At 34.9% G+C, this 20158-nt stretch overlaps 1 protein-coding gene across 1 annotated transcript in view; it reads left to right on the top strand.

Annotated features, from left to right (window-relative positions):
- Window positions 1-19737, top strand: part of LRRIQ3 (leucine rich repeats and IQ motif containing 3) — a 225305-nt gene extending 205568 nt beyond the window's left edge. Inside the window, exons 7-8 of the mRNA XM_059899348.1 lie at window positions 12188-12917; window positions 19166-19737. Coding sequence (XP_059755331.1) covers window positions 12188-12917; window positions 19166-19322 — 887 coding nt within the window. The 3' untranslated portion in view covers window positions 19323-19737. The remainder of the gene's footprint in view (window positions 1-12187; window positions 12918-19165) is intronic.
- The last annotated feature ends 421 nt before the right edge of the window (window positions 19738-20158 follow it).

Genomic DNA, 20158 nt, shown 5'->3' with positions numbered 1-20158 from the left:
TGCATTGCCACCAACAGTGTGCAAGGGTTCCAATTTCTTCACATCCTTAGCAACACTTGTCTTTTGGTTTTTTGACCCTGACAGGTAAGAGGTGATATCTCATTGTGGTTTTGACTTACATTTTCCTGATGACTAGTGACATCGAACCTTTTTTTTTGGCTTTTCACCATCCCCTACGTGCTGCTTTTTTTTTTTTTTTTAATTTTTATTGGAGTATAATCGATTTACAATGTAGTGTTAGTTTCCGCTGTACAGCAAAGTGAATCAGTTATACATATATCCACTCTTTTTTAGATTATTTTCCTATATAGGTCATTACAGAGTATTGTGAAGAGTTCCCTGTGCTATACAGTAGGTACTTATTAGTTATCTATTTTATATATAGTAGTGTGTATATGTCAATCCCAATCTCCCAATTTATCCCTCCCCCTCCAAACATTTTTTAATATGTCTGTTGGCCATTTGGTATATCTTCTTTGGAGAATTATCTATTCATGTCTTTAGTCCATTTTAAAAATTGGAATATTAATTTTTTTTACTATTGAGTTGTAGGAGTTTCTTATTTATTTTGGAGATTAAACCTGTATCAGACATATGATTTCCAAATATTTTTTCCCATTCCATAGGTTGACTTTTTACTCTGTTGATTGTTTGCTTTGTTGTGCAGAAGGTTTTTGGTTTGATGTAATCTCATTTTTCTATTTTTGCTTTTGTTGCCTGTGCTTTTGGTGTCATATCCATTAAATCATTGTCAAGACTGATGTCATGACATTTCCCCTATATTTTCTTCTAGGAGTTTTAGTGTTTCACATCTTATATTTAAGTCTTTAGTCTATTTTGAGTGATTTTTTGTGTTTAATATAAGGTTTCAATTTTATTCTTTTGCATGTAGAGATCCAGTTTTCCCAACATGGTTTATTTAAGAGACTATCCTTTCTCCCTAGTATATCCTTGGCACCTTTGTTAAAGATCATTTGACTGTATATGCATGGATTTATTTCTGGGCTCTATTCTATTCTCCATTCATTAAAAGTCTTTCTGCCAGTGTGCTAGTGTTTTTATTACTGTAGCTTTGTAATATATTTTGAAATCATGGAGTGTGATGCTTCTAGCTATGTTCTTTCTCAAGGTTGATTTGGCAATTTGTGGTCTTTTGTGGTTTCATATCAATTGTAGCATTGTTCTTTTCCTATTTCAGTAAACAATGCCATTAGGATTTTGATAGGGATTGAACTGAATTTGTAGATTGCTTTGTGTAGTATGGACATTTTAACAATATTCTGCTGGTCCTTGAATATGAGATATCTTTCTGTGTATTTGTGTCTTCATTTTCTTTCATCAGTGTCTTAATGTTTTCAGTGTAGAGATTTCTCACCTGCTTTGTTAAATTTATTTCTTAGTATTTCATTGTTTTAATGCTATTATAAATAGGACTGATTTATTAATTTCTTTTTCACAGAGTTTGCCATTAGTGTGTAGAAATGAAACTGATTTGTGTATGTTGATTTTGTATCCTGTAACTTTACTGGATTACTCAGTTCTAATCATTTGTGTGTGGGGGGGGAGGGGTCTTTAGAGTTTTCTAGATACAGAATCATGTCTTCTGCAAACAGGGAAAATTTCACTTCTCCCTTTCTGATTTTAGATGCTTTTTATTTCTTTTTCTTCTCTAATTACTCTGGCTAGGACTTCCAATACTATTTTGGACAGGATGACATCCTTACTTTGTTCCTGATATTAGAGGAAAAATTGTGGGAGTTTATTACCCCTAGACCTGCCTTACAAGAAAATGGCTAAAGGGAGTTCTTCAGGTTGAAAGAAAGGAATGCTAAAAAGCAACATGATAAACTAACTATGTACTTTTAAAATAAGTACTAAGACATTTTAAGACACTAAAACAGAGACCTATTTTATGCCCTCTATTATCTACCAAAACAGTATTAAACATTTCATCATTTTGTGTGTGTGTGCATTTCTTTTAGCCCTCTGCTTAAGAAATTGCAAAAAGAAAGAGAAAACAACGAAACAGAAAAGCTTCTGAGTATATTTGGACCCTGAGTGTTTCTTGATTTTTATTTTTTAAAGTGGGGTGATGTATTAGATATAAAAGACTTCCTTGCAATGGAGTTTCTCTAAGTGTGAAGGTCTTCAGGCCATTTTACAACATATTTTGGAACAGAAATCATTGGCAGGCATGACATCCAAACATGACTCCATAATTTTATTAAAGGATTGCTTAATGGACAGATTCCTTTCTATTTTTTTTAGCAACATTAAAAAAAAAAAAAAAAACCTAGCATGAATTTTGCTTGGGTTTCAGATTTTCATGTTATTTTCTTAATAGTTACTATTTGTTAAACATCTCTTTTTATATGGAGGAAACATAAATAATAACTAATTTCATGGTGAGTGTTAAAGAGCTTCTTGTCATTTAAAAATTCAACCAGGGGTTTCTGAGAACATCTATGTGTGTACCCAGTCATGATTCTGATACCCTGCTCTTGTCTTTCAGATTAAATGTGCAACTAGAAACTATGTTAATACCTTATTTTCTTCAGTCTTATGACAGTTCTTTAAATCAATGGCCAAGTAATTGTCATTTTTAAGCCTATAATTCAAGTAGCCAGTTCTAATTTTTTTTCTGAAAATTAAAAAAAAATTGCTATACAAAGGAAGAGCGTTAAATAGAATTATATAAATTATTTTCTTATGTGACTCAGCAGTTTAGGTAAAGGATTAATTCCATAACAGTGTCAAGCAATGTTTAGGAAATATGCAACAATCTATCTCTAGGCATTTTCCTATGGTAAGTTTGGGTCAGAGATGCAGTACCAAAACTACCTCATATCATGTTTTTCCTTTTCTATTTGAACTGTATTTTGACAGTTTGTTTGCAATATTTTATGTCAATGCCCTTCATATTCAAAGGTGATGCCCCTTATAGTATTGCTTGCCTTATATATATTAGATAGGTGACCTTCAGGCCTTTTCATTTGGATTATATTTATTGTCAATTCCCTAATTCACAAAAAAGAATGCCATTTTGGGGCCTATTGTTACTGACAAGTTTTTACTGGATATCAAGTGACTCCAGGTTATATAGAAGCTGCTCAGATCACCAATCTGCCTCACAGATTTGAACTTATATATAAGTGACTTTTGTGATTATTATTTTTGTCTTGTAATAATATAAAAGAAGCCGGGAAAATGTCACCAATACAAAGCTGTTATACATGTAGACCTTATACTTGCTTGTATGGAAAGTTCACTTTGCAACCTCCTAGATTATTATAGTCACTGTTTTGGCTCTTAATGCTGTCAGCTGGATCTAATAAAGAACCTTGATGCCATTGTCAGGTAATACATAGGTGAAGCAAAAATGCTGTTCAGCAGATAAAAGGTGTCAGTAGAAGGGAAAAAGGGAAAAGAAAGAATAAGTTAACGTGATGAGGAAAGTACATATCAGATAATTCAAATTGGTCATCCCTTTGCTATACTTAAATCTTGAAGTGGAACTCTTGACTTCCTTATAAAACACAAACTGTCTCTGAGAAAAATTAATACATTTAAAAGTCATTTCACATGTATTTTTTAAATTCTAGTTTTGTGTATAAATACTTATATTTAATAAATAGTTGAATTTTTTAAATTGTATACCAAAAATGCAGAACACTATGCTAACTGTAGTAGAGGATATAAAGATATATGTAACATATCCCCTATCCTTTGAAAACTAAAACTTACTGAAAGAGCTAAGATGGGCAGCTATAGCACAAGCAGAATTCTTTACGAACTATCTGAGTGGATTTTGTCCCACTGCTATAAGACAGTGCTTCCAGTTATGGCACAAATCAATAACAATAATATTTGTAAAGTGTGCTAGGTTAAAATGAGAGAGAGTTTGTAATTAGCAGAAAATGTATTGTTTATATTATCTAATTACAGTAATAAAAATAGAATATAAAATATTAGATATCAAATTTTGAGTTTATATAAAACTTATAAATAATGTCTTTAAAACCATCTCATTATTGGACTTGAGCTTGAATTCCATGAACATAAAATATTTACACAAGATGCAGTGATTTTTAAAATATGTCCACAAATCCACTGATACTCTTCTCTTCAAAAAGTGGAGCCTAATTCTCCTCCGCTTGTGGGGTGGACTTAGGGACTTAAATATAATGAATAGAATATGGCAAAAGAGATGATATGTGACTCACAAGACTCATCACAGAAGATATTTTGTCCTGCTCTGGGCTCTCTCTATTAGGTCACTTGATCGGGGGAAAGTCAGCTGCCATGTCAGAAGAACACATATGTATACCAAGTAGTTATTTTGAAAGACCCACAGCAAGGAACTGAGGCCTTCAGCCAACAGCCAGTAAGAAACTTAGACCTTTGTCAGTAGTCATGTGAATGAGCAGACTTGAAATGGAATCCTCCAACTCCAGTCAAGCCTTTGGATGCCTGCAACCCTGGCTGACATCTTAATTTTAATATCATTGGGAAACGCTGAGCCTCAGCCACCCAGCTAGGCTACTCTTGCATTTTTAACCCAAAGAAACTGAAATAACAAATGTTTATTGTTTTAAAGCTTTATGTTTTAGAATAATTTGTTAAGTAGCAATAGGTATTTAATATACCAAGTTTTAATGATAATCATTTTTAAGTCTTCATAGTCTCCAATAACAAGTAATTTAGGCTGAATAACTGATAAAAATATAAAACTTTTTACAATCATTCAGACATTTCCGATAGTTGAAAAATTCTGTACAAGAATTTATTTTCCCATTTCTTTCATTGACAAGTATAACCTTGATTGTACGTGTGTGAAAATATGAATGGACTTCAAATCTAATTGAGTTTTTATATCATCCTATATTTCAAAATTATGATGAAACTCTAATTTACAGAAGAAAAGCCATTCTGCTTCTAGGAAGTATGTCATTAAAATGTTTATCAACCAAAAATGGATTGAAGTATCTGATATATGTGTATAGTCAGCCCTCCATATCTGACAGTTCCACATCCACAGATTTAACCAACTCGATCTAAGATATTCAGAAAAATATTTCCAGAAAGTTTGAAAAAACAAAACTTGAATTTGCTACTTACAGGCAACTATTTACATAGCATTTACCTTGTGTTAGGTATTTTAAGTAATCTATAGATTATGCAGGAGGATGTGCGTAGATTATATGCAAATACTATGCCATTTTACGTAAGGCACATGAGCATCAACCCACTGTGGATACGGAGGGATGACTGTAGTCTGGATTTGAGAGACGCTACCCCAGATCAGCCGCACCTTGGGCTATGTGCCATATTAAGCACCTATTTCATGAGTCTCTTGTCAATAGTAAATAACACCACACACAGTAACTCACTGCTCAAGTACATTTTCAAGTGATGGAAAGCCTCCTGAGCCCCCTTCTATTGCCATGACTGTAGAGTAGTGTCAGATCACACTTGACTCCAAAGGCTCTAGATAAAATTTATGGCAAAGGAGTGCCTAGAGGCTGTAGTAACTCCACTCTCCACAAAGGTGATCAGTGTCTCTGGGCACTCCGTTACTCATTAACAACTCACTAGTATGCCACATCACACCAGCTGGGGAACTGTGCTTAGAAATTCAGAAGAGAGGGTACTCCTTTTGTATTAGTCTCCTCGGGCTTCAATAATAAAATGCTACAGAATGGGGAGCTTAAACAACAGAAATTTATTTTCTCACAGTTCTGGAGGCTGGAAATCCAGGATCAGGGTGCTAGCATGGTCATTTTTGGTGAGGCCTCTCATTCTGGCTTATACATGCCAGACATCTTGCTGTGTGCTCATGTGGCTGTTTTAGTGTGGGTGCATGGAGAGGTAGAGAAAGCAAGCTGTCTGGTATCTCTTCTTTTAAGGACATTAATCTTATTAGATCAGGACCATTTTACTTGTTTTCTGCTCTGGTTTGTATATGTCTTCAGTTTTTGTTTCTCTGTTTCTTTTTTCCTGTTTTTTTGATTATTCAAATACATTTTATAATCCATTTTAATTTATCTGTTGGATTTTTCATTGAGCCTCTTCACATTATATATTTATTTTCTCTAGGGATTATAATATAAATCCTTAATTTAGCACAATCTACTTAATATTGTACCACTTCACAGAGACTACAGAAAGGAGGAGCCTAAATGGCATGTGTGGTTGCATGAGTTGTATATTTTATGTGAAGTGCTATCTTTCATGACATAATTTTCATTAATAGTATGTGTTTTGGGTTATATTGTTGGCATTGCACATGTTATGTAATTCTCTGGATTCTGTTATAAGAATGTTGATTTTTTTAAAACACACTCTTAAAAACTACTTGCTTTTGAACATTCTCCAGAGTCCTCAGGATTTTTTTGTTTTGTTTTGTTTTTTGCCAGATGTTAGCCAGATGTTAGGATCTTACTTCAACATATTGACTATTTCTTTAAGCCTCAGTTCCTTTATCTGAAAATGGGGATAAAAATAGTACAGTACTTACCTCATAAGATTGGTAAGAGGACTAAATGAGATAATTTGTTTGAAGGACTCAGAACAATTTGACATATAGCAACCATTCAGTAAATATTAACTGTATTGTTATGATTGGTGCTCAGTAATATCTTTCTTATGAGGTAATCAATATTAAAGTAAATGGTAAATTGTAGTTGGAAGATTATATTAGGTAAGTAAACAAGTATAAAAGCGTGCAAGGCTTTATAGGCCATGACAAGGAATTTGAATTTTATCATGAAGGCATATGGAAGCCATAGATCTTTAAAGACACAATTTCTAGAGACTATTGTGGCTTCATCACTGTGTGGGAAATTGTGTGTTGGGAAACACAGAGACTACTTAAGAAGACATTGCAAATAGTCAAAGTAAGAGTTGATAGAAACCTGGATTAGGGTGATAGCAAGGAAATGGAGGAACAGAATCAGTTAATCTGAGCTATGTTTTTGAGGTAAACTCTACAAGACTGATCGATAATATGAATAAGCTATTAGGTGTTATTTGTTGAGATAAAGGGCTGATTTTAGAGGGAATTAATTATTGAATGTGTTTTGAATGTGCCAAGTTTGAAGAATACCTATAAGACTTCCAAGTGGAAATGATAAATTTGAAAGTTATCAGCATAGAGATTGATATTTAAAGCCATGAACGTGATTCACTTCAGAAGAGAAAATAGAGATGGGAAGGGGACCTAGTATCAAGTCCTCAACAACTCCAGAAATTTGGTGAAAAGAAAGAGTCTGAAAACAAAACTAAGAAGAAGTAATCAGAAAGCTGGAAGAAAAATCAGGAGAGCTTTAGACAACATAGGGGGAAAAAAAGATATCTTCAGGATATCAGGAGAGCTTTAGAGAATCTGTAAATCAGAAAATATGAAAAAAAAAAAAGATTTCAAGAAGGAGAAATGATCAGCTGTGTTAAATGCCATTGAGAGTTCAAGAAAGATTAGAACAGAAAAAAGTGTCCTTTGTATTTATCATCATAGAAGCTTTTGTTAGGGAGAGTTTCAACAGGTGGGTGAGAACAGTAGAGTTGAAATCCATATATAAATAAAAAATTGTTAAATAGAAAAATTAATAAAAGGTGAATAAAAGGACATAGTACAGGGAGACAACTCTCACAGTAGTTTTCACTCTAAAATCGAACAGGAAAAATGGAATGGTAGCTAGAGGGCAATGAGGGTCAAGGGAATGTTGTTGTTCTTGCATTGGTGGTGGTAGAGGTGGTTATGGTAGTTTAAACATGACTGTGAATGATCCAGTAGTGAGGGGATGATAAAGGAGAAAGTTAAGGTAATTGCAGAAGTGAAGCTAAAGGGGGATGGGACCAAAGCACATGTAAAAAAATTTGGCCTCTGCTGAAAGAAGGGATACTTCCTTCACTGTATCAGGGTAGAAGAAGATGCATGAATATACCGACAAGTATATAAATTTGGTTATGGAAATATGAGAACATTTCCATCACTTGACTTCTGTTTTTACTATAATGAATGAAATGAATTATAAAGTCTTGAAACAAAATATACATACAAAGAAGGCTTTCCTGTATATTCTGTGTTAACTGTCCAGTGGATGTTGAGGGGTGTGACAAAATGCTTTGCTGTATTTTCCCCACTCATTACTAAATTATGTGACTATTTGAACACTATGCCATTGATGGAATTAAAGAGATAAAATAAACTCCTTGTTTTCCATATCAAATATAATGAAAAAACAATAACATATCGTTCTTACTCTTTGTCAGGCCCTGTTCTAATAATTATATATTATACTTTGCCAGGCTGTTTTCATTTTATTAATTCACTTAATCCTGTTAGATCCCTATAAATTGGGTATTATCATCCACAGTTATCAGACTGAAGCCCAGAGAATATAATAACTTGCCTACACTTAGTAAATAGTAGAACTAGATTCAAATCCAGCCAAATTGTCTCCAGATTTTAGGCTTTCACCACTAGGCAAAGGACATTGATCTTGAGCAACAGATTCACTCTTCCATTCATCTACTCATCCATCCAACAAATATATTTATTGGCATTTACTATTTAGTTAAGCCCACTACCCCTCTAAAAAGAAAACCCTACTCTCTGCAAAATACTAAGAATGGAGGATTGAAAAAAAAAAGAAAAGTACAGTCCGTACCGCTAAGGAAATTATATCTAGCTTGCTTCTATGGCTAAGAATTACTACATAGAGCTTTAATATAAATGAAATGTGTGGTAAATTCTATAAGGAAGGGAGTGATATGAGAATTTTAAAACTATCCACTCTTATTTAAAGAATAAAGAAAAGTGACATGTGAGGAGACCTTGAAAAATGCATAGAATTTGAACTTATGTAAATAGGGAAAACAACATACTGGACAAAACATTAAATAACATAAGCAAAAGCCCAAAGATGGAAAGATGTGACACATGTATAGGGAAAAAAAATGGAGCTATTTTCCTATAATATAGGATCCTAAGCTTAAGGGTAAAGAACCATGAAGGTTTTGTTTTCCTTTGTTTGGGTAGAAGGCATGACATGATTAGAGTCCTAGTTTTAAAAGATGAATTGTATAGCAGTGAGTGATATCTTGAAGCAGAGAAGGAAACTGGGAGGTTTTTAAAAGTGCTAATGGGATTATGTTCAACCAACCACTGAGAAAAATGTCAATCATTTTTGGCTAAAAAGTAATTATAGTTAGTATACACAATGAAGTACAGCTTCTATCTTCAAAGAGCCTCCAGTTTCACCAAGGAGGCAAGACTTACTTACATTAAACTATTAAGGGACAAACATATATATATTGGTAACTGTGATGTTGTGATTTATAACAAGAAAGATACATTTGGTCTTTGTCCCCAGTTGTGGCATAGAGCTCCTGACACTTCCTAAGTGATGAGAGCAGAGCAACAAAGATGTCTTTTGTTATGTTAGTGAGGTGACTTTTGGAACTCATCTAAGGATGGGGGCTGGTTTCCAGGGGAATCAACCACATGATTAGAGGGTTAGAACTTTCAATCCCAAACCTGACCTCTGGGGAGGGAAGAGTAGCTGGAGATTGAGTTCAGTTGTCAACGGCCAGTGATTTGATCAATCACACCTGTGTAATGAAGTCTCCATAAAAATCCAAAAGGACTGGGTGCAGAGAGCTTCCAGACTGGTGAACACATGTAGATTCAGGGAGAGTGATGTGCTTAGAGAGAGAGCATGGAAGCTTCTCACCAGTCCCTTGCCCTATGCATCTTTTCCAGTCCCTTGCCCTATGCATCTTTTCCCTCTGGTTGTTCCCGAGTTATATACTTTTATAACAAACCAGTAACTTACTAAATTAAATGTTTGTCTGAGTTCTGTGAGCTGCTCTAGCAAATTATTTGATAACAAGGAGAGGGTTGTTGGAATCTCCAATTTATAGCTGGTTGGTCAGAAGCACACATGATAAGATGGACTTGTTGCAGGAAATGGGGTGCAAGAGAATGGTCACATCCCAGGTCTTGGGCAAGTCCTTGGGACAGACCACCAAGTGAGGTTCCTTGGCTTTGCACAGGAAAGTATTCAAGAGCGAGCAGAAATAGAGTGAAAGCAGAATTATTCAGGGAGATATACACTCCATAGACAGAGTGTGGGCTGTCTCAGAAGGCGAGAGGCCCCAGGATATAGGGTTGTTAGCTTTAGGGGCTGGGTAATTTCATAGGCTAACAAGTGGGAGGATTATTCCAACTATTTTGGAGAAGGGGCAGCGATTTCCAAGAATTAGGCCACTGCCCACTTTTTGGTCTTTTATGGTCAGCCTCGGAACTGTCATGGCACCTGTGGGAGTGTCATTTAGCGTGCTGATGTATTACAGTGAGCGTCTAATGAGGCTCAAGATCTACTGGAAGTCGAATCTTAAGTCATCTTGGGCCTAGTAGGTTCTAACCAGTTTTTGTGTATCCTCAAGTACTGTGGCATTCTTTTAAATGTTGTGCCCTGCCCCCTTCCCTCCTATCTCAGACTTGCGATTAGCATCCAAAGAGAGAAGGGGGCAGGCAAGCTGGTAGAACTGAGCTCTTAACCTGTGGGATCTGATCCTATCTCCAGGTAGGTAGTGTCAGAATTAAGTTGAATTGTAGGACACCCAGCTTGTGTCAGAGCATCGCTTGGTGGTATGAGAAAACTCCCTCACTCCACACAAACCAGAACCTTTAGGAACATTTTAGTGTTGTGTTTTCTATCCCTGATCTTTTATTCTTGGCCAGGTTTCCCATGTCAATGTTTACACATAAAATTAAATTTACCCATAAGAGTACCTTTTCTAGGTAGTTGTTCCAGACCACACCCTGTTTTACTCTAGACTTGAAATTCTGGCTTTCTTCCCTCTGAGTCTCTAGTGACTTGCTTTAGACTCAAACTCTTAATGCTTATTTTTGGACACTTTGGCTTTCACTTGCTAGCCTTGTTTTTCTACTTTGCTGTAGGCTCTGCTTCCTTTTCTAATGTTAATATTCCTGTAGCCTCTAGTGAAAATCCTACCTGTTTACTTCTTTCCTACTGCGTGACTAGCCCACAGGTTCTGCCCTTCTTCATGGCCACCTTAACTTCCATAAATGTTCCACCATCCGATTTGGCATTATGACATATAAAAACTTTAAGAGAATCTTCTATTAGAAGATTAAAAGATTAGAAAAGATGAAACCCTCATAAACTAGAGTTAGAAGAGATTCAATTTCAATAGAGAGAGGGAATCAGTCAAACGTGGGAAACATCTTTTCTGAAGATTAATAAGCATTCTTTTTTTACCTGTATTTACCACCTGATCCTAAATTCATCAACTCGTTTGTCAGAAAATAAATAATGAACAACAATGTGATTCAGGTTTTTATATTGGATAGCTTGGCTCTGATAACAAATAAACCCAGAAACATATATTGATCAAATATAATTACCTTTTATTTCTGGCTTCCATAAGAGTCCAAGTTGGATAATCCTGGTCAGTGAGTACTTTTTCAAGCAGTGATTCAGGGAGCCAGAGTCCTTCTACCTTGTAGATCTACCATCTTCTACCACTTTATCCTAATCTCTGTTCAGTGGGTCAGAAGAAGAAAGAAAATATAGAGGAAGCACATTTGTTTCTTAATAGCCTTGGACCAGAAATGACACATATAACTTTTGCTGACACTGTCCTAGAGAAGACTTAGTCTCACAGCCACACATAATAGCAGAGGAGGCTGAGAGATTTCATTTCTTTGAGTATCCAGTGGAGGGAAAAACAATTTTTAAGGCAGCTATTAGTTTCCACCAGAGTTAAGAAAAATAAGGTAAAATGAATTACAAAGTCCTTTGCAAATATGAGATAATAATAACTATATGTAAAAATTATATGTATGATTAAGTAATAAGTATAAGGTAAAATGCTGCTATTGAGTCAGTGCAAGTTAAATAATTGTGAGAGATAATAAAGGAAATGTAGGAATCAGTGCATTTCTTTGTTAAAATATTCCAATAGTGATTTTTCTCTCCAAAATCATGATTAAATCACAAATTGAAAAGGAATATCAGCTGGGAAAATTGCCCCTTAATAAAGTAAATAACAGGTTCTTGTCAATTTTATTAATGTGGCTTTCAAAACAATTGGGACAGAAAATAAACTGTGCTTAACACTTGTATAATGGATTATATTTGTCTGCTGTGTGATGTAGGTCAGAAAGAGTCTGAAGATAAAACTGAGGATGAAGAATTGGATGTCAGTTTTAGGATATCAGTGTTCAAACTACCAATACATACTTCAGATTCACTGAGGTATGCTGCAGTATTGAAAGCAAAAGAACAAGATTCTTTTTCTACGTATACCCAGCCACTTTCTACCACTTATCAAAAACCAGTAATTAAAATAAAAGACATGCTGTTGGAGAAGAGTGTAAGAAGAGAGTTTTTTACAACACAAAGAACTGGTATGAAACTCCAAGCACTTTATGATATTGATAAATATTGCTCAGAACAAAAGAAGCAGGCAAGCTATAAAAATAAAGTAACAGCTGTAAGCATGGCACAAGTGGACCAAGAACGAGTTAGATTAACTATTCAAGAAAATTTAAATAAAAAAATATATGCTACGCATAAACTAACTGCAAGAGATAATAAGACCATTCAGAATGGTTTACAACGACTTTGGCAGGACAGATCCAACTACCTTGAGAAAGTTAAAGAGAGGAGAGTTCTGTTTCTGGAAGAAAAAAAACAAAAGGCTAAAGACCGTTTATTAATTCAAAACTTAAATAATGAGCGCACTCTTTTGACCAAAGGAATGACTAAAATTGACAGATTGAAGAAGAAGCAGGCTGTCTTAAAAGAGAAGAGCCTAATTGTTCAGCAAAAACTGGCAACTGAAAAATATCAAAAGGATTTACTTAAACAAATGAAGGAAATTAGGTAGGTACAGTTTTGATATAATAGAAGCTTTTACGTTGTTGGGGAGGAAAAATTTTCCTCTGCCTTCTAGGTTCTCCTGGCTGGTTTAAGAACTAAATTGATGTGAGACAGATTAACAGGAGAAAATCAAACAAAAGTTTAATAACATCTACACGTGGGGGAGACCCAGGAAAACTGAGTAACTCCCCCAAGTAGCTGAAGCCATCACCTTAAATACCATCTTCAGCTAAAGACAAAAGGAGGTGTTGAGGATGGAGAACCAATTATGAGAGGTTACCAGGAAAAGCACAGTAAACATGGGTAAGGTTGTCATACAGATCTATCACTGTCTTCTCCAACACGTTTCTAGAGGTTTGGTCATCCTCCTCTTCCTCAGCTTACAGAGTTGTAAAATAGCTCAAAGAGATGAAAAGACACAGATAATTCTAAAGGGTACACCAGACAGGACCCCCAGTAATTGTTTTTTACCCTTTTTTACCCTTGTGTGTCTTTCACACAGTTTTTTTTTTTTTTTTTTTTTTCTTCTGATATTAGATTGAAGCTTATCAGCCACAGTTTTATGCCGGTTATATTTTAAGTGGCCAAACTGTGAATACATACGTTTAAGGCTTATCTAGAAATACTTAAAGATCATTATAACTGCTTATTTCATTTACATTTTTAAATGCTATTGTTTAAAAAAAGTAGTCTGTACTAGAAAGGAGTGTAAAATAAGAAAGCATTTGTCTTTTCCTAGCTATAAGCAAATTTAAAACTATTTACTGAGGTACTTTATATAATATCTTTTTAAGCATGAAAAATATATTTTTCTCCTCCAAAATTTAAAAACATTTTCCTTAACGTGTACTTTGTGTGTGTGTGTGTGTGTGTGTGTGTGTGAGAGAGAGAGAGAGAGAGAGAGAGAGAAAGAGAGAGGGAAAGATTTTGGAAATAATTTTTTTATAATTTAATAGAAAATATATTTTGGAAAAGAGAATGAAAGCTAGTCTGGTATATCAAAATGTAAGTCTAGCACAAATCAATGTTAAAGAAATTTAAACAGCTTAGTTTTATTACAGCAAATTGAATGTCTGGCCATCATTAATCTGTAGAGGATACAGAGTCAAGTGAGCTTCCTAATGTGTATTAACTGAATTATCTTCTCTTGTAAGCTGCTGCAAAGATATTATCCTTGAGAGTACACAGGAATAAGGCAATGTTCTGGTTATGTCAATAATGTATCCTAAAAGACATTACTGAGTTTTATTATAAATGTTTTCAAGTAAAGATTGAGTATCAATGTGCAGAAAAGAGCTGTGACTCAAAAAAGTAAAATCTGTCTAGAGACTTCAGAAGTTTCTCAATTCTTTTTCTGCCAATTGGTTCTTCATTAACGTATCAAACACTTCACCTAAAAGCATTCTGGTGAATCTTAATAACTAGTGAAGTCATTACTGAGAATATAGCTTCCTGATCCTGCTCTGGAATGAGGAAAAATGAATGAAGAAAGGGGAACCATAAAGCTCTAGTTTAGGACATTGATAAAATACCCATAGGAGTGTTTAAGAATGAATTAAAAAGAGACTTTAAAATGAAAGAATTTCTATATCAGGTAAAAGCTGGTCATAAGTTTCCCCAAATATTCTTGTCCCTACTCTAAAAAAGTGATGACACTGCTCAGGGCAAAACAGCATCGTGTCCATTTTGAAGTAGAGTATCATTTAGCTTGGAAGATCTGGCACCTAAGGCAGTTATCCAATTACATCATCTTCTTCTTGTCCTTATTTTTGTCATCAGTTGACCTTCTTGACTACCCTCTTCATTCCCTGTGGTCTTTATATCCTGATATACAAAGCTTTTCTTTTTCCAGCTTCTGCCATTATCACTGTTAACTTCCAAATTCATAAGAACAACCCTCCCAATTGCCTAACCTAACCTAAACATTTTTGGATCCCAACACCCTTTAAACTCATTTCCATAGACATATAAATGCCACCTCATCACTTGGAACGGCACCACCTCTTAAATTTTAAACTCATATATTTACTTATGGCTAAAATCTTTATCTTTTCAACTCTTTTTTTCCTTTACTTTCACCACATGTATTCTTCAAATATATTGTGACACTCATCCCTCAAATAACCTTTCTTATAGACTTTCTAGTGTAGCTTCCAGGGTTCTTTAATTCGATTATTCTTTTTTCCATTTCACCCAGTGTCTCTGATGTCTTTTCCTTTCATTGCCTCCACCGTGCTAACTGCCTCAGCCCCTACCTTGTAACAATCCAATTATCTATCTTCATTTTTTGTATTCAGGTAAAAATGGCTAGAGGCATCAGTGACTTGTAGATTTATGCTGATGTCAATTCTATGGCCTCCAACTTCAGCTGCTCTCTCAGGTGCTTGTTCTTTCTCCCATTGCCTACAAAAGTGATTTTAAACCTCATCAACTATAGAGCTTCCTATGCACATACCACCTCTGACCTTTCCTTCTCAACAAGTCACTCTGCCCCAAAGGAATTTTAGGCTTTCAAGCTCGAATTTGTTCAATTTTCCAATTCCTTATCTATAAAATTCTACTATCCTATATTTATCCTCATTTTCTTTTCTACTGTCTCAGGATTAGGTTCCCATTTTCCTGTTAAGAGCTAATAATCCCTCTGTTTTTGCTCTTAGTAAGCCTGGAAGTGGGTAATGCAAGACCTCTGTGCTAGGCAGAATTATGGCCCCCAAGAAGATACCATGCCCTGATCCCTAGGACTAAGAATAGGATAAGAGATGGTGGGGGAGGGGAAATTTCCCCTCTTTCCCCTATTAGTTCCTTTGGCTGGCAAGTAAAATAGCATAAGGCAGATTAACAGGAGAAAATCAAATTTATTACATGTGCAAAGGGAATCCATATAAGTATGAAGTGTTCCAAAGTCAGCAAGGCAAGGTAAGGTATATATATACTCTGGACTAAGGAGAAGAAGGTAGGGGTCTGAGGCTTCAAGGGGAAGTAAAGTTATTCACAGGAAGAACAAAAATAGTTAATGTTTGGTAAAAACATGTTTGCTGGGCCATCCTAAGACAATGAGGCACTTTGATCAAATGGGCTTTGCTAGGTTCCTCCCTGTCTACAATGCCTAATACTTTACTATAGAAACTATGGTGACAGCTTCTTCCTGGGACAGGCCCCCTATTTTAATTTCATTTAGGCAGTAAGGGGGAAGTTCAAAGGTTCTTTTGGGCCTGGATTGTTTTTAGCTCAAAATAATTCGCATACCAGAGTGGCATATCTTCGGGAAGCCTGCCCTTGTCCCCATCAATACTACACTCATGGATATGCTACCTTACATGGCAAAGGGACCCTGCACATGTAATTGAGGGTTGACCTTAAAATAGGAAGATTATTCTGGATTATTCAGATGGGCGCAGCATATTGCATGAGCCTTGAAATGCAGAGGCAGGAGAGAAAGTCAGAGGGAGTCAAAGTAGGAGAAAGACTTGACATGACACGGCTGACTTGAAAATGAAGGGAGCCATGTAGAAAGAGTGAGAAGGAAATGAATTCTGACAACAACCAGCAATCTTGGAAAGAGGACCTCAAGACCTGGATGAGAACTGTGGCCCCAGCTGACACCTTGATTTCAGTCTTGTGAGAACCCAAGCAGAAAATCCAGCTGAGCCATGCTGTGCCTGGACTTCTGACCCATGGACATTATGAGATAATACATGGTGGTTGTTGTAAGCCAATACATTTTATAGTAGTTTGTTTTATAGCAATAGGAAAATACAGACTCTTTTTTTCTCCTTTCTTACGATTGCTTTGGTTATTCCAGGACCTTTGCATTTCCATGTACAATTAGCTTTTAAAACATTCAAATTACCTAAAGTTAATACATTTAAAATAAATGGTAATCTAAATTTAATCACATATATATTTAAAACAAATTTAAATGTTAATTCTACCCAAAAGGCTCTTTGCATATTAATTTGGGGAGAACTGACATCTTAGTAATATTGTCTTCCAATCCTTGAACACGATATAACTCTCCATTAATTTAAATTTTCTTTAATTTTTTTCAGCAATATTTTATCATATTCAGGTATAGGCCTTGCATGTTTTTTATTAAACTTATGTCAAAGTATTTATTTTTTGATGGTATAGTGAATGGAATTTCTTAATTTCATTTTCCAATTGTTCGATTCTGGTATATATAAATATTGATATAATAGATTATTATGTTTTTCACTCTTCAATTCTTTTAAATAGTTTGTTTTTTTACATTTTGTCCAAGTTTATAATTGTTTTCTGTAGGAGGGCTATTTCAATAAATGTCTTAGGCTGAATTAGTACCATTAATTAATTACATGTGCAAGGTCTATTTTTCTGTGACTTCTACTCTGCTGCATGACCAGACATGACTGCTCTCCAGATCCTATTTCAAAAGAGTTGTAGCTAATTTTCATTGAGTAATTTTTTTTTTTTTAATTTTTATTTATTTATTTAATTATGGCTGTGTTGGGTCTTCGTTTCTGTGCGAGGGCTTTCTCTAGTTGCGGCAAGTGGGGGACACTCTTCATCGCGGTGCGCGGGCCTCTCACTGTCGCGGCCTCTCTTGTTGCGGAGCACAGGCTCCAGACGCGCAGGCTCAGTAGTTGTGGCTCACGGGCCTAGTTGCTCCGTGGCATGTGGGATCTTCCCAGACCAGGGCTCGAACATGTGTCCCCTGCATTGGCAGGCAGATTCTCAACCACTGCGCCACCAGGGAAGCCCCATTGAGTAATTATTAAATACCAGCCTTCCTCTAAGGATTTTAAATGTATTAGCTCATTTACTCCCTACTAAACCCTATGAGTTGGATTGTCCCTTCTTAAAGGTGAAGAAATGATGCATGTAGAGCTTAAATAACTTGTCCAAAACTCAATCAGTAAGTTGCAGATCTGGATTTCAAATCCAAGCAGAATGGTTTCACTATGTGTACTCCTAACCATAAGCCATTGTTTCTTTATATTCAACTCCCTAGGCATTTCCATATAGATAGCCAGGCTCTTTAAACTCAGTATTACCAAAATAGAACTCTAATCTTTCTTCACATCTGGCTGCCCTTAAGTTTCCTATCCTGATGAATGCCAGTTATCCATACAATAAAATAAATTATTAAATGTTAGGTACTCCTCTAAGGATTTTAAATGTATTAACTCATTTAGTCCTTTACTAAACCCCATGAGTTTAATTATTCCCTTTTTAAAGATGAAGAAAATGAGATAGAGAGAACTTAAGTAACTTGTCCAAAATCACATAGTCAATAAGTTGCAGACTTTCTAGACTTAAGCCTCTCTTCCACTCCCTAAGTTCAGATTTCTGAGTATACTTAAATACAAATAAATATACGTATTTCATTTATATGTTCATATACCTTTATTTCTCTTTACTTTCTATAAGCTTCTCAAAATTATATCATGTCTTATTTATCTTTATGTTTCCAGGATCTAGGGATAGTGCCAAGCATTATAATACATAACTCTTGAATGAATGAGGATGAATGAATGAATTTTCCTAAGACCCATGACATTTCTCAGGTTTGCCAGAGTAACCTGGTTCACCTTTCTCTAACTTAGTAAGAGTCTGCTAGGGCTACCATAACAAAATACCACAGACTGGGTAACCTAAGCAACAGAAATTTGTCTTCTCAAGTTCTGGAGACTAGAAGTCCAAGATGAAGGTGTTGTCAGGTTTGGTTTCCCCTGAGGCCTCTCTCCTTGGTTTGAAGATGCCTGCCTTCTCACTGTGTCCTCACATGGCCTTTGTTCTGTGTATACACATCCTTGGTGTTCCTTCATCTTCTCATAAGGACACCTCTAAAAGGCCTTTCTACAAATACAGTCACATTCTAAGGTACTGAGGGTTAGGATTTCAACATGTGAATTTGTGGAGGTCATAGTTCAATCCATAGTAGAGTCCTAGAAAGAGCTTGGATTTAATGAGGCTTAAGTAAAAGTTCTGCAAATCATGGCATAGTTTGGTTAGATGCCTCTTTGGGAATCTAAGCCAGAGTTTGTAAAAATTCTCAGTTATAGCTAATAGAAAACTTAGAAATATTAGCCCAAGATGAATATTATTTAATAATATAATAATATTTTAAGCAATAAGTGGAGTTCTATCTTTTTCCCATTTTGTATATATCTATTTTGAAGGCATTAATTATCATTAACAATTAGATTGATTGTTATGGTTTTAGTCATTTAAAAGTATCTCATTCTGTTACCTTACTTTTTTCTTCTTAGGGCTCAAGAAATATATAAAAGACACTGTGAAGAAAAGTTTGTTAATGATATGATTGCCTTTCAAAAAGCTTGTGAAAGATTTCAAGATGCTAAAACAAAAGCTGCAATTGTGAAAAAGAATTTAATCCTTAAAGTTCCCGATGGAATGACAAAGTGAACCAATGCCACCTCGCATTCTATGGTCATTTTGAATTATGGCCATTATTTTTAGTTAAAGGACTTTGAAATAATACTATAAAAGAAGAAGTACTCTATGTCACAAGATGGATTTGTATGTAAATCTTCTAAAAATATAAAGAGTGATTAAAATGTTTCTCTTCTCGATCATAATTTAACTTAAATCAGGTTGAGTTGGCTCACCTAAAGGTTCCTTACATATCCAGATATCCAAGGGACAATGAAAAGTGATTTAATTTATTGCAGGAAATACTGCAAAGGCATTGCTTGTATTGTTTCATATCCTGAGTACAGCAATTTGTAAGCCATTCTCAGTTTCTCTGGCAACCTTAGAATAGTAATTTTGGCCCCAGCTGTTGACTTCTATTAAGACACTGTGTTCTTTGATTAGTTTCTTTGCCTGCTTTCATATATTTAATTATATTTCCTGTTTATTTTGTTAAAACAATTTCTTTTTTCAAAATAAAAGTTTCACCATTACATTGGTGACTCATGTTCTTATAAAAATTCAGAAAATATAAATTTTAAAAGGGAAATTAAACATTCTTATTAACTTCCTAGAAGATTGTAAGATTTTTGTATATTTACTTTCAATGTGTTTGCCTTTACATATATGGGGGGCAGAGAGGAGAAATAGAGACAGAAAGGATGCATGTAATTGAGTAATTGTGATCATAAAGTATTCAGAAATGGTATATATTCATTTTAAGTCTATTTAATACATATTCATAGTGTAGAATTTGAAAAATAAAGAATATAAAAAGATATAAAAATTCTTTGTAAAATTTTAGTCGATTTTCAATAGTATTTTCAATC

This window comes from Balaenoptera ricei, chromosome 1, assembly GCF_028023285.1.
Source record: "Balaenoptera ricei isolate mBalRic1 chromosome 1, mBalRic1.hap2, whole genome shotgun sequence".
Classification (NCBI taxonomy): Eukaryota; Metazoa; Chordata; class Mammalia; order Artiodactyla; family Balaenopteridae; genus Balaenoptera; species Balaenoptera ricei.
This window is presented reverse-complemented; position numbering and strand designations above follow the sequence as displayed.